General features: G+C 41.5%; 1 protein-coding gene across 6 annotated transcripts in view; it reads left to right on the top strand.

The window, feature by feature from the left end:
• TRIO (trio Rho guanine nucleotide exchange factor) overlaps positions 1-15086 on the top strand; it is a 402095-nt gene that overhangs the window by 194589 nt on the left and 192420 nt on the right. For all 6 annotated transcript variants that reach the window (XM_073332315.1, XM_073332317.1, XM_073332318.1 and 3 more), the window contains one exon: positions 11430-11621. In XM_073332315.1, the coding sequence (XP_073188416.1) occupies positions 11430-11621 (192 nt within the window). The remainder of the gene's footprint in view (positions 1-11429; positions 11622-15086) is intronic.

Raw genomic sequence — 15086 nt, 5'->3', positions numbered from 1 at the left:
GGTTGGGCACATTGAGTGCTCTGGTAAGAAAAAAATGAATCCAGACACCATGCAAATTTAAATTCTGAGTGTTTCCTTTAAACTTAACTTCTCGAGTAGATTTTTATTTGAGTTTTCAATTGTGCATAAAAATATTGAAAGCAAAAAGCAATGCATCCACTGCAAAAAGTGAAAATGATGCTTGCAAGAACAACAATCAGTAAATCTCTGAAATCTTTTATATCCGATTGGGTGCAAGTAGGCACACTCCATTGTTTGTAAAAATCAAACACCCATCTGATAAACTCAGTGTCAGTCAGCCATTCAACATAACCAATTAAAACACATGATAGTAAACACAGTTTTTTAACCACGGGTTTAAGTATTCACATCAATCTCATAAATGTAACAATACCTTTGTTTGGCTACAGAAACATCAATATGAAAATGAGAAGATTGTAAAACAAAGTTGGGACTTAAGGACTCATGCTCATGTTGTTTGAGTTAAGATTGACGACCATTCTCCCTGTTAAAACAAATGAGTTTAATATGCATGCTAGGTGATGAAACAATAGACACATTTCTTCTGAGCTGAATGTTTACAATTCAAGTTCTGGTGCAGGTTGTGCAGATACTGGAATTTCCATCCTGTGAAAAACTTCACGTTTCTCAAATAAGATAAAAACATTAATTCCTAATCAGAACAAAAATTCAGATATGTGCAATCTTCCATGGGAGGAACATCTTAAAAATTCCACAGTATGTATCCGATGAAGTGAGCTGTAGCTCACGAAAGTTTATGCTCAAATAAATTGGTTAGTCTCTAAGGTGCCACAAGTCCTCCTTTTCTTTTTGCGAATACAGACTAACAGGGCTGTTACTCTGAAACTTAAAAATCCTTGCATTTCAGAAGAACCAAAATGGGATTGTTTGAATAATTCCAGTCCCTGCCCCCCAGGCTCCAACATTCCCTGGCTGCTGAGTTTCAAGCCAGGCATGTGTGGAAGCTGGGTGGCCAGCGTGCCTGGTTTCCGTGAAATCAACATTGTTGGGTGGAAAACATTCAGAATATTTTCGACCAGCTCTCGCATCGAGTAAGATTACCAGTAATGTTTACGAATTCAGTTTTTATTCACCAGAGCTTTTTTTCAAAGCTTATGATCTGAGAGAAATGACTGAGCCTATTGAATACTTTTGTATGTCTGGCTTTAACTTGGAAGATAAGTAATGTGTAACTGGGAATTAATAAAAAGAAAAGGAGGACTTGCGGCACCTTAGAGACTAACCAATTTATTTGAGCATAAGCTTTCGTGAGCTACAGCTAATGTGTACCTTGGAAATACAGCATGGTCACAAAAAAGGCTTGGAAGACATTAAAGAAATGAATATATCTGGGTATTATCTTACAATACATTGAGTTGTAATTAGTGAAATCACAGCTTATAGCGCTTGAAAAGACAAGCCTTGGAGAGAGAGTTACCAGACAACTTGGAGGGAAAGCTATTGTGATACCAATCATCAAAAATGGGGAAAATAACAACGCTTGTGTAGCTGACACTTAGCTTCAACACACACGCTGCTCATGACGCTTGCACTGTCAGGGTTATCTGCTAGCCAGTTTTATTGACGAATTATCCTGGCAAACATGTATGCTAAGGCAAATCATATATAGTAGGTCTGTCTAAGCTGGTTTGTTTACCAGGGGAATGTTAGCGTTTAAATTGGGAAGTTGTGGTGTTTTCCCATTGGGTGTTTTTTGCTAATGACTGCTGGGGTGGCAGTCAGGCAACCAGAATACTGTGAAGTATTAACAGAATCAGAAGTACAGATTTAATAGACAATATAGTGGATTGATCAAAGTGTGAGTGAGGAGTCAAATATTTGTGTGTTCACAAGATGTGGGTTTTGTTTGTATTAGTTTTCCTGTTTAATGCACAAGGTAGCCATTTATGGACCTGTAATGTTGAGAGCATGTCTTAGAGCATTTCCACTACTCAGGAACTGAAACACCATGAGAAAATCATGACAATATCCTGATAAAGGGCTCAAAGACACTGAAACAACCTTAGGGCTATACACAGACACTGGATTCCATACACACTCTTAATTTTTCATTTATAGCAAATGTGTCTTTTGTTTCACATTCAGAGTCATTACTTTCTGCATCAGAGAGTCCAGACCCTCTTTGATTAAGATGCTGGAGATGAAGTCCCATTAGGTATTTTACACTGTGATACTTGAGTAGAAGGATTAAAAGAACAAAACGTGACTAAGGGTATGGCTACCCTTGCAGATGTAGGGTGTTTTGAGTTAAACCAGAGCGCAGTAGGGAAAGCGCGGCAGTGTGTGTTCACACTGACAGCTTCAAGCGCACTGGCATGGCCACATTTGTGGCACTTGCCACAGCACTGGGAGCGGTGCATTATGGGCAGCTATCCCAGCATGCAAGTGACTGCAGTGTGCTTTTCAAATGGGGGGAGGGGGAGGGGGAGGTGGAGTGTGACAGGGAGTGTGTTGTGTGTATGTGGGGGGGGGAAGAGAGTAGGTTTTTGGGGGGCTGAGAGCATGTCAGCATGCTGTCTTGTAAGTTCAGACAGCAGCAGACCCCATTCCCCCAGCCTCTCTCTCTCTCACACAGCATTCCACACTAATGGTTGCTTTGTCTTGGAGCAGATAAGCATGCCGGGAGTCAGAAATGGAGCTTTCAAAGGGCATATCCGCATTCCTGCAGTGATTCCAAAACAATGACAAGAGTGGCCACTTGACTTAAGGGGATTATGGGACGTTTCCGGAGGCTGATCAAAGCGCAGTAATGCAACACCTCGTTCATACTGATACCTGGGCATTTCAGCCAAGGTGCAACAAGTGTTAATCTTCTCCCTGAGGTGGAGTACCAGGAGCGCTCTAGTCATGGAGTCAGAGCACTGTACGTGCCTTCCCAGTGTGGACAGGTAGTGAGCTAGGGAGCCCAGTGCTGCTTTAATGCGCTCTAACTCGCAAGTGTAGCCATGCCCCAAGAGAGAACAGGGTGAAAGTATTGGAAGGGTGTAAACATCTGGGACAGAGGAATTGATCTAGGCTGGTGGTTCTCAAACTTTTTTTTTTTCCGTGGACCACTTGAAAATTGCTGCAGGTCTTGGCGGACCACTTAATGATCTTTCCAACTGTTGTTTGTACTGTTAGCTAATTATTGTAAAGTGCTTTGGATAAAAGCGCTATATAAAAAAACCACCTCAATAATAAACTTTTTTTGTTCTACAAATAAAAGCACACAATTCATATTTTAATATCAGTAGTCTTACCTTTCTAATTCGATGGATGTGCCCTCTCTCCCCCGTCACAGCAGCCACAGAGCTGAGGCTGGGAAGGAGGGCCATCTCTCCCCGGCAGCCACAGCCCTGGAGCTGGGGAAAGTTGCCTCTTTCTCTGTCTGCCGCAGCCCTGCACATCCCAAATTCCTCCCACCCCGTTTTCTCACCCCACTGCCCCCCTCCACCTACACCCTGTTCCTCCCAAGGCCACCACCTCACCTCACATGTTTGAGAACCTCTGATCTAGGCAACCAGAGGAATATTTTTAGGTGTAATGTAATGAAACTGAACAAAGGAAAAAAATTAAGCTGAATAATAAGGAAAAATTTCCTGATGCTGAGCTCTACTAGATTGAAAAATAATCTCCTCGGGGAAAGGGTGGAATATCTATTGCTTGAGACTTGAAAAACTAGACTGGACAAAGTGCTTAAATATACTGTAGGAAACAATCCTTCACTGGCAAAAGGATAGACAAGATGACCTAATAAGTCTTTTTTTTCATCTCTAACTTCTGGTTCTGTGGTGATTGCCAAGACAGGCACACCCTTCAAGATTTTTTCCCTTCTCTAAACCAAATATAAGCAGGCAACAAACATGCTTCCCTGCTTTGTGTATTCCAAATAAGACCGTTGATTTTTATACTTCAGGTCTTAACATAACAATGAATGTAATGTCCGTCACATACTCCTGCTGTTCACTTGTGTGCGGGCATATGACAGTTTTTTGCTATGAGATGCATTATGTCCTGTAAGAGTGACTGCAGATGAAATGTACTTATTCCCTACGTACACTTCAAGTTATTCACGTTTTTCCTTTGATCAGAGAACCTGGCCACACCTGGGGTTATCAGAGTCAACTCTACAAAAAAAAAATGAGAAGGCATCAACCCCTTGAAATCCCACCTGGCTACATTGCTCAATCACCTGGAGCCTCTATTAAATGCTGAACTATTCACTTTCAGCTAAGGAGCTGACAAGTTCAGGCAGGTGATCTGTCCTTTTTTCCTCCTATGCTGTTTCTCCAGGGTAATTCAGATTCCAACTCCCCAGGACTGCTCAAAGGAATCATGGAATAAGCTAGCACACAATATGCAAAAAGTGTTCATAATTCCCTGTAATGTCAGCAGACTTCAGTGTCATCACAGGTTAAATAGTCTGGTGAAAGATTGACATTTTCATCTGCTCACTGTACTGGATAGCATTGGTCTTCTATAATAAGGGCCTGCAGTATGTTTATGTATCCCATCAATGCAAATGCAAAGGGGATTTGTTACATTGGCTATAGGTTAAAATGCTTTCTTTGGCAGTTATGAAAAAGGCTAATATTTGATCACAGATATTTTTAGTAAGAGTAATGGATAGGCAATAAAGAAAAATTAATGGAAGCCTGTGACCTGTCCCTGATTTTACTAAAAATATCCATGACAAAATGTGGAGTTGCGAAGTCCCCACACCACCCGTGGCAGCTGGGCAACTGTGGGGGCTGTGGCTCAGAGCTCCAGTGGCCCCCACCGCCTATGGGGGCTCAGAGCTCTAGGGGCACCCACTGCCCAAGATGGCCAGGAGCTGCGAGATCCCCCCGCCCCCTGAGATGGTACTGAGCTGCAGGGTCCCTCCGCTGCCTGAAGCAGCACAGAGCTGCAAGGTCACCGTGGCAGGGTGACCCTGCAACTCCTAGCCACCATGGGCTGAAATCATAGAGGTCTCTGGAAGTCATGGATTCCATGACTTCAGTGACAAAATCATAGCCTTAGGTATGACTATATCTCAAAATATGGTGATTGTAACACACATGGACAAAATTTTCAGTATTACACGCACAAGCCACAAGTGAGTAGTAACAGTTACTATCAAATTGACCAATTTTCCCTTCAAAGAAGCAGCACTAGAGCCTATCCTTTCTTCCCTGCTAGCTAAAATCTCTCGTGATCTGTGTTGCACACACAAGAACATTTACCCCACAGGTATAGGATTTCGATTCCAGTTACCTTTAACAGTCCACTTGTAGGGCAAAAGATTGTCATCTTAAAAAACCTTGGACGCTGACAAATGTTTTGTATTTATTCCCTTGTATATTTGTGGATTGGATTCTGACTCAACTATTCCTTTTTTTTTTTTTTTGCAACTGTGGCTGAGAGATGTCCAATTGTGCATAATGGTCTCTGCCCAAGATACATGTATGGTATATAGGGCAAGAGTCTGTTAGCCATGTGTTTCTTCTACAAAGCCGAGTTAACTTTTTATCCTTATGGAGGTTGCATCTTAATTGAGCTATGCATCAGCTTCCTTGGTTCAGGGACCAAGTCTGTAGAAATTCCTTCCTTACCATGCCCTCCTGAGCCTGCTGGTAGAATAAGTCAAGGCTGAAATAAGGCCTTTATATTTCAGCCAGCTCACATGAGACCATTGTAGCCTCCTACTTTTACCAGTTACCTGGTAGCCCTTGTCCATTTTCTTCTATTGGTGGTGGCTATGAATCTGTGCTATTTTATTTAATTCACACTTAACTTTTGTACGAAATCTAGATACATAATATATTGTGCTATATAAATACATAACAGGTGTTCATTTTCTTGAGGGATGGCTCATGAAGGTGACAGCTACTGCAGAATCTCTGAAAAATAGGGCTGCCAAGCGATTAATCACACTGTTAATAATAGAATACCACTTTATATTTATTTTTTGATTACAAGTATTTGCACTGTAAAAAAAAATAAAAGAAATAGTATTTTTCAATTCACCTAATACAAGTACTGAAGTGCAATCTCTTTATCATGAAAGTTGAACTTACAAATGTAGAATTATATACAAAAAAACCCTGCATTCAAAAATAAAATAATGTAAAATTTTAGTGTCTGCAAATCCACTCAGTCCTACTTTTTGTTCAGCCAATCACTCAGACAAACAAGTTCGTTTACGTTTTCAGGAGATAATGCTGCCCTCTTGTTGTTTACAATATCACCTGAAAGTGAGAAGAGGCGTTCCCATGGCACTGTTGTAGCCAGCATCACAAGATACTTATTTGCCAGATGTGCTAAAGATTCATATGTCCCTTCATGCTTCAGCCACCATTCCAGAGGACATGCGTCCATGCTAATGAGGGTTTCTGCTCAATAACAATCCAAAGCCGTGCGGACCGACGCATATTCATTTTCATTATCCGAGTCAGATGCCACCATCAAAAGGGTTGATTTTCTTTTTTGGTGGTTCGAGTTCTGTAGTTTCCTCATTGGAGCGTTACTCTTTTAAGACTTCAGAAAGCATGCTCTACACCCTGTCCCTCTCAGGTTTTGGAAGGCACTTCAGATTCTTAAACCTTGGGTCAAGTGTTATAGCTATTTTTAGAAATCTCACATTGGTACCTTCTTTGCGTTTTGTCAAATCTGCAGGGAAAGTGTTCTTAAAACAAACAACATGTGCTGGGTCATCACCCGAGACTGCTATAACACGAAATATATGGCAGAATGCAGGTAAAACAGCAGGGGTCATACAGTTCTTCCCCAAGAGTTCGGTCATAAAATTAATTAACACATTGTTTTTTTAACAAGCATCATCAATAAGGCTGTGAGCCTGATTCCGTGACCTCCGTGACTTCTGCAGCGGCTGGTGCTGACTCAGGGGCTGCCTGAGCCGGGAAGCCCCTGGGCCAGCAGCAGCAGTTTGGGTTTGTAGGAAGGGCTCAGGGCTGGGGCAGAGGGTTGGGGAATGTGGGGGGCGCTTACCTCAGGGTGGGGGTTTCCCAGCTCCCACTGGCATGGCCCTGCAGCTCCTAGGTGGAGGAGGGGCCAGGGAGCTCTGTGTGCTGCCTGCACCCGCAGCTCCCATTGGCTGTGGTTCCCAGCCAATGGGAGCTGCGCAGCAGGGGCTTGTGGCAGGAGCAGCAGGCAGAGCCCCCAGCCCTTCCGCCACCTAGGAGCTGCAGGGACACGCGGAGCCAGGAAGGGAGTCCCAGCCAGTCCCGCCAACCATCCCCCCAGCACCAGCGGGGGTCCTGGGCCACGTGGGCCACAGCGCCCTTGGACTGCACCCGTGGCCTCCCGCCCAAGATTTAGTTAGGGGTATAACTGTGAATTTTTATTTATTACCTATGACCTGTCCAAGACTTTTTCTAAAAATACCCATGACTAAAACGTAGCCTTAGTCATCAGCATGTCCTCTGGAATGGTGGCCGAAGCATGAAAGGACATACAAATGTTTAGTATATATAGCAGGTAAATACCTTGCTATGCCAGCTACAAAAGTGCCATGCAAATGCCTGTTCTCGCTTTCTGGTGGCACTGTAAATAAGAAGAGGGCAGCATTATCTTCTGTAAATGTAAAGAAACTTGTAAACAATCGGCTGAGCAAGAAATAGTACTGAGTGGACTTGTAGGTTCTGAAGTTTTACATTGTTTTGTTTTTGAGTGCAGTTATGTAACAAATAAATCTACATTTGTAAGTTTTACTTTCATGACAAAGAGATTGCACTACAGTAATTGTAAGAGGTGAATTGAAAAATACTATTTCTTTGTTACAAATATTTGTACTGTAAAGATGATCAAAAATAATATACACTTTGGTTTCAATTACAACACCGAATACAATATATATGAAAATATAGAAAAATGTCCAAAATATTTAATAAATGTCAATTGGTATTCTATTGTTTAACAGTGCAATTAAAACTGCCATTAATTGTGATGAATTTTTTAATCGCGATTAATTTTTTTGATTTTTTTTTTTCAGTTAATCATGTGAGTTAACTGCAATTAAGCGACAGCCCTACTGAAAAGGCATGATAATTAAATACAGATAGTTAAAGCTGATCTACATCATGAACGCCTCCCTGTCTAGTTAGGAAATGGGCATAAACCGCTTCGAGTGCCATGCTGTTACTCTTGTCTTTCCAGCCTGCTAGAATAACCTTAACTGACAGCTAGATATAAAATCACCTGGCATACTTTAGATCAGTTTTATTAAATGCCTAAAGAGATGCCTTCTCTTTGCACCCTTTTCATTCATCTGTCTGTCTTGGGGAGTTCTCCAGCACAACCCACCATGTTTAAGGTCTTGGCTCCTGCACACTGGCATAACTATTTAAGAAAAAGCATTTCCGCTGGATGTCATTACGAGTTGAAGGAAGGTTTACAAAAGCGAGTTGAGGATTCACCTTCTTTTCTGCATGCTGTCTAAGGATACAGCATCTGAGCTATTTTTGAAAATGACATCCAAATTACATTAACTCCTTAATTACATTAAATCCTTAATTCATCTGTATCATTTTCCAGTTTTCAGAAAGATAAATCTGAAATGCTTAGGCTACATCATAACGAGGATGCTCTCAGAATTCTTAAATAGTATTTCATAAGAATAAAATGTCAGATTAATTATAAAATGGGGAACGATCTTTTCAGTCACACAGATGGCTGTGGGTGGGGCCCTTGGTTCCCTCGGTAGTTCCCAGTGTAGCCTTTCAGGTTACAAATGTGAGCATTGAACTTCTTTTCTCGTTCATCTGTGTGAGCTTTGACTATAGCACTGGGCATGCGTAAGTACTGACCAGGAAGTGTTCTGATCGAACATCTTCTAAGGTGGTGGGTAGTGCACTCCAGTACCGTGCGGGTGCAGGCTTCCTCAGGTATAACATCTTACAGACTCAGAACCTCCCTTCAGGGTTGGAGAGCAGGAGGAGACACCCATTGTCTGGTGTGTGCACAGTTTATTCAAAAAGCACCAGGGACTCATGTTGTTGCATAAATAATTAATGAATTTATTATACTGAACAAGGAAAAAAAATCGAATAGTTGAAAGCAGTATTGAGACAGACAAGGTTGTCGATCCCAAAGTGTATAAAAGTTTGTGCTGCCGGCAGATAATGAATCGGAGTATTTTGGAATGGCTTTGAACCATGTTTACAGTTAATTTCAAAATGTTGATGTTGATTTTAAAAATTGAGTTAAAACCTGAGCTTAAAGGAACAAGATCAGATGAAACATTAGGTTTCTTAGGGGAAGTGAGAGGGAGGCTATAGGAATGAGTTTTTACAGGAACATGCCAACATTACCCAAGTTTTATTTTTCTAGTTTGTGTGAAGATATTTTAAAAAAAACATTTTATATCACAAGCACTTTTCCAACTGAGGCACTCAAAGCAATTTTGCACACACTAATAAATAAAACCTCTTACTATTTCCACCTCCCTAGCAGAGGTATATAAGACTCTCTCTGTTCTACATACAGAGGCACAAAAATGAACAGATGATTTGTGTAGGAGTTGCCCGGTAACTCAGTGGCAAAGCAAGCAAGGAGAATGCTGATTGCCTGGCTCCTTGTCATGTTTTAGGTCTACAATAGAAACTTTGACTGGTATGGTAATATCTATTAGGGGTGTGATTTCTTTTCTTTTCCTTTCCATACCAGCAAAAGCCCTAGTGTAGCCACAGTTACACTTGCAAAGTGAGAAGGCTTTTGCCAATACAGTTTTTATGTGGGGATCCAATATAAGCTATACTGGCTAAAGCACTCTTCTGCTGGTATAGGCTTCATCTTTATTAGGAACGTTTGCCGGTGATGCTATGCCAGCAACCCTTTTCTTGCGTAGACAAGGTCTCCATCTTCTTCCTCTTTAGTGGCTAAAAGTTCCCCATTGGTATTTGTAATGTAAACACTGCGGAATTGTGCTAGTGTATGAAACCTGCGTTTCACTGGAAGTGTAACACACTGAACAGAGAGCGCAGGATGAAATGTAACAGTAAGCGAGATTCTACATTTCAGTTTTAATAAGTAAGGAAACGTACTTGTTTAAAAACATCTCCTTTCAATTGACAGAGGCTCTCTTGGAGAGGAAATTGTTTTCATGTCAGATATTTGAGTCTTTTGGTTCTTGGGGTTTTGGTTTTTGTTGTTCACTTTTGTGAACTGACTCCTCTCCCCTTTGCAGCTGCTGAACTCTCACTCTGCCTTTCCAAAATCACAGTCAGTCAGCACTCCACTCCTGGGAAACAATCCCTTATGCCGCTTCCAAAGTTTGCCTTACTTGGCCCTGCCACACAAACACCAGACTGTTTTGCAACTTGTGTCCAGAGTTACCCCCTGAACCCTTCCACTGCCCTTTCATTGTGCCCCCCCTTCCAGTTACCTGCCTCCCTATGCGCCATTTCAGCACCTCACAACTGCCAAATTTATCAGCTTTTGCAAGGAAACCTGAGGATTTTTTTCTTATCCATTGACTCTTGACACCTCATTGCTGTCAGTTGTATGATATTTTTTTCTAAATGCCCTGCTTAAAAATGTGAATTAAAGCCTTCTCTTTCTGGTCATTGCTCTTGGAGAAGTGCTGGGAAAAGCTTTCTGACCTGAGAGTATTTGTTACTGGTCTGCCAAATGGTGTTGTAAATTAACATGTTAAACATATCAGGCCTTAAAACTGTCCTTCAGTCTGGCAGTGGATTTGTGTTACTAGTCCTGGAAGGAATGGACCAAGTCCTGCATCTTGGACTAGTATATTTTCAATGCTAGGAGAAATTCTGCTCCACTCGTGATGTGTTTTCATTGTGGTTAGAACACCACAAAAAAAAAATGAAGAAAATTAACAACAAATGGTGAATATTCACCATGTTTTATTTGAATGAATTGGATAGTTACTCTTCCTAACAGGAGAAAAACACACATTTCAACTACAAAAGTGAAGTGATGTGAAAGGATTATGCTTGTTAAAACGTGACTTCAAAGACCTATAATTCTAAGAATTTCCATCCACTGCCCCCAAAAGGAACAGCAGCTAGAGGTCCTTTTTGTTTTTTATGAAACTGAAGCAAAGTGCAGCAGACATTTATAGATGCTTCCTTTACTCTGGTACTTGGCTACATGCAAAAAATCATAAAAGCATTTTATTGCCTGGTGTACGTAAAGTGACGGTTTGTCTGCAGATGTTCCCTTTTCTGCAGTGTATTAAAGGACAATGTCAGAGGATTAGACAGTTACCTCTCTACTGTAATGAGTATGAGAAGGCTTGTTGACATGAGATTCCAGCAACCTAGTGCTTTACTGCTTCATTTTTTCCAGTTTTCCTGCAATGGGTAATGTATTGTGTCTTTAGATACAGGCCAGCATTACCTTCTGTTCGCTTATCCCTGTAAAACGATCATTTTATTTTTCTGCAGAACACCTATACCAATGCAGATAAATTGCTAGAAGCAGCCGAGCAGCTGGCTCAGACGGGGGAGTGTGACCCAGAGGAGATTTATCAAGCTGCACATCAGTTGGAAGACAGGATACAGGATTTTGTGAGGCGCGTGGAGCAACGCAAGATCCTGCTGGACATGTCTGTGTCTTTTCACACTCACGTTAAAGAGGTAAATTGACCACAAGCCATGGAAGTACCTGGCAAACTTGAAAAGGATGCAAGCTGAGTAATATTTTCATTGGTATAACATACAGCTCTTGCTAATGCGATACAACGAACCCCAACTGTACAGTGAGCCTTTAATTCAAAACTGAGTTCTGCCTGTCCTATTCTGCCGTCACCACAGTGTTAGCTATCTCTGTACATAGACCGTCCCTGACAACTGTTTATCCGTGAATGGGATGTGATTATTATTATTTGTATTATGATAATGTAACACAGACAGACCCTGGTTGTCAGCATGTGGGATTGAACCGGGCACCTCTGGAGCTTAGTGCATGAGTCTCTGCCGCATGAGCTAAAAGCCAAATTGCCTGTTAGCTAACACTGTAGAGCAGACTCATTTTATCTCTCTCTTTAAGTGGTCTTGGTGCCACTAGATGGGACAGAACACCACACCCAGAAGGTGTGTGGGTTACAGTAGCTTATATGTAGACACAGTAAGAGACAGTTGCTGTCCTAGAGAGAGCTTAAAATCTATATTTATAAGATAGTGGATCGGGGGAGTGGGGGAGATCCAAGGCACAGAAGTCCAGTGACTTTCCCCAGGATCACACGTTGGCAGAGTTGGGAATAGAACTAGGCCTCCTGTCTCCCATGTTAGAGCCCCCTCCACTAGACATTTCCTGCATTAATGCAACATGAAGAGAGTCCTTAAAAATTAACTCTCACCTATTATACTTTACGTTATTTTTTGGTGTCTCAGTATAGATCTACTTTCTCTTTCCTCTCTGTTCCTCTGATATCATCTGGTGCTGCTATGTATCATTAATCCAGCAGAGATTCTTTTTTATGTCATCTTCACAATTCCCATTTTCAGTCCTAGTCCTCCAAAGTTACATTTTTCCACCTCTTCTAGTTCTTTGTCACTGAGTTGAATCTTTGTCTCTTCCTCCTGTCTTCCAGTTGCCATAATTTTTGTCTTCTCTGTACATATCATTCATCCGAATTTTCTGTTTTGGTGGTCTACCTTGTCGATTACTCTCTAGGGCCACCCTGGACAATGCTGTGAGGTCAATATCATCTGGGAATCTAAGGCTATTCGCTGTTCTCCCTCTTAACTTGGCTCCTTCTATTTCATCTCTCAGTGCTACAGCCCTGACTGCGTCTAGTACCAAGCTGAACAAATCCGGTGATACCGCATATCCTTGTTGCACTCCTGTGGTCATCCTGAACCATTCCATCAGCTTCTTATCTAGTCTCTGCACATTCATCAACTTGCTGTAGATACTTTCTACCAGCTCAATCAATTTCTTGGGAATGCCATACATACTCAAAACTTGCCACAGCCCTGTCTGCCAAATGCTATCGAAAGCCCATGTGACTTCTACATGGTTCTTTTAGCAGGTTCAGTTGTGTTGTGTGTTTTTCTCTGATGTCGGTCTCAATGCAACCTGTTCCTCTGCCAGGGCCGCATCCTCGTACCTCTCATTGTCCTCAGCAACATCTTGGGGAACGTGTTTCCCAGAACGCTCAATAAGTGGATTGCTCTGTAGGTCTTGCACTCACTCTTACTTCGTTTTTTTTTTTTTTATAGATAGGTACTTGTTATTGCTTTCCCCATTCCCTAGGCACTTGCTCTTGCTTGTAAATCTTACTGAGTACTTTGTGCTTTGCCTTTACTATGTGTTTTTTGCAGCAGTGCTGTGAATTTATCATCACTTCATGGTGCCTTTTTCAGACTTTCTGTCGAGAGCTTTACTTTTTCTAAGAATTTGAAAAAGTCTACAAAATCTAAAATAAGTAAGTGATGATAAAATGGGTAAAGCAAGAACTAAGATTGGAGAGAGATGACTGTGACGGTTTGGACACGTGTCAAGAATGGACCCAGAAAGGATACCGTACACAGTGGTACATACCGAAGTGCAAGGACATAGAAATAAAGGAAGACCGAGGGTGGGTTAGATAGAAACGGTGAAGAATGACATGTAACAAAAAGGTTTAAAGGTCAGTGAAGCTGGTACAAGCAAGAAAGTGGTGGAAAGGCTTCATTCAACCCCATTGTCACCACTGAGCTGACAAATGGGAACTGAAGACTAATCCAGCAGAGAAATGGCAGCTTGGGCTGGATGCCATAATATGATGATACTCTTATGGTTGTTCTTTGTATTTCTGCAGTATCTATTCATCTGCACCAAAAGAGAGGCTGAAGTGCTGTAATGTATCTAGGGTGGACTCAGTGGAGGGCAACAGTGAACGATGTGGAATGTAGAGGAAGAAAGTGGGGAAGAAGAGATTTACAAAGGACAGGCTTGCCTGTGAGTCACAACTCAGGAATTCTGACAAATCAACCCAGATGTGTTGGAATGTTGCCTCTGTGCCTCTAGATGCTGTTTGACTTCTTGCTACACAACTTCTGTCTCTTCAGGCATTTACATCTTTCCCCCTGGATAAGTTTTGCTGTTGTACATCTGCAGTGTAACAGTTGTTTATAGGGAAGCTTGTTTTTTTACCTATTCTCTAAAGGCTTGGTTATGTAGCTGTTAATTTTTTTAAAGTTAAATGTCATGTTATAGGGTATGTCTACACTACAAAGCCTATGTCAACATAGTTATGCCAGCATTGTCCCCTAGCGTAGGCATGGCCTACGCTGATGGGAATGTTTTGTCAGTATGGGAACACCTCCAGACAAGGTTAGCTGTGTCAACAGGACCCCTCTTCCATCAACAAAGCTGGGTCTATCCAGGGGTTTTGTTGGCATAGCTATGTCAGTCAGGGTGGGGTTTTCACACTCCTGACTTGCATAGCTATGCTGAGGGAACTCACAAGTATAGACCAAGCCCTAATGTAGTCAATTTTTAAACATATGCAAACAGGAGAAGTGGAAATGAGTAATATATCCAGACAAGATTAGCTCTTCATTTGCAACATATACAATTTAAACTACTGGGGCAAGATTAAGACAGACTTCTCCTATTTGAGTGTCCAGTATTTTCAGGATAAAATTAGGAGGTATATGAAAAGTATGAGAGAAATGATTCCTTTGTTGGCTTATGTTTTTGTTCTGTGTTCCTGCTCAGAGGAGCACTGCTTTCTCAATTCAGTGGCATGTTGCTTGTTCTCAAACAGTGTGTAGAATGCAGAGATGACGCCACAAAACAGATGGAAGATAAAAATGTGCTAAGCCAAAATATCCTCCTTGCTACATTGGCATGAGCATTGTATTCGTCCTGCAGGATATTTGTTAGAAATCGGGATTATAATCACAATATTTTAAGTGTAATTTTCTGGTGTGCATTTCAGTTGAATAAAAAGCTTATTTTATATGTACACTTAAGTTTGCTAGGGCAAAGAGAAGTATTTGTGTATATTTTAATGTACTTGCTGATCACAGGCTGGGTTGAAGGATCTTTCAGTAACATAATACTATCACACTTTGCCTGCCCTCCTCCCACAGGATGTGTTTTGTTTCTCA

This window comes from Lepidochelys kempii, chromosome 2, assembly GCF_965140265.1.
Source record: "Lepidochelys kempii isolate rLepKem1 chromosome 2, rLepKem1.hap2, whole genome shotgun sequence".
NCBI lineage: Eukaryota > Metazoa > Chordata > Testudines > Cheloniidae > Lepidochelys > Lepidochelys kempii.
Note: the sequence above shows the minus strand (reverse complement) of the source record. Positions and strands in the feature narration are given on the sequence as shown.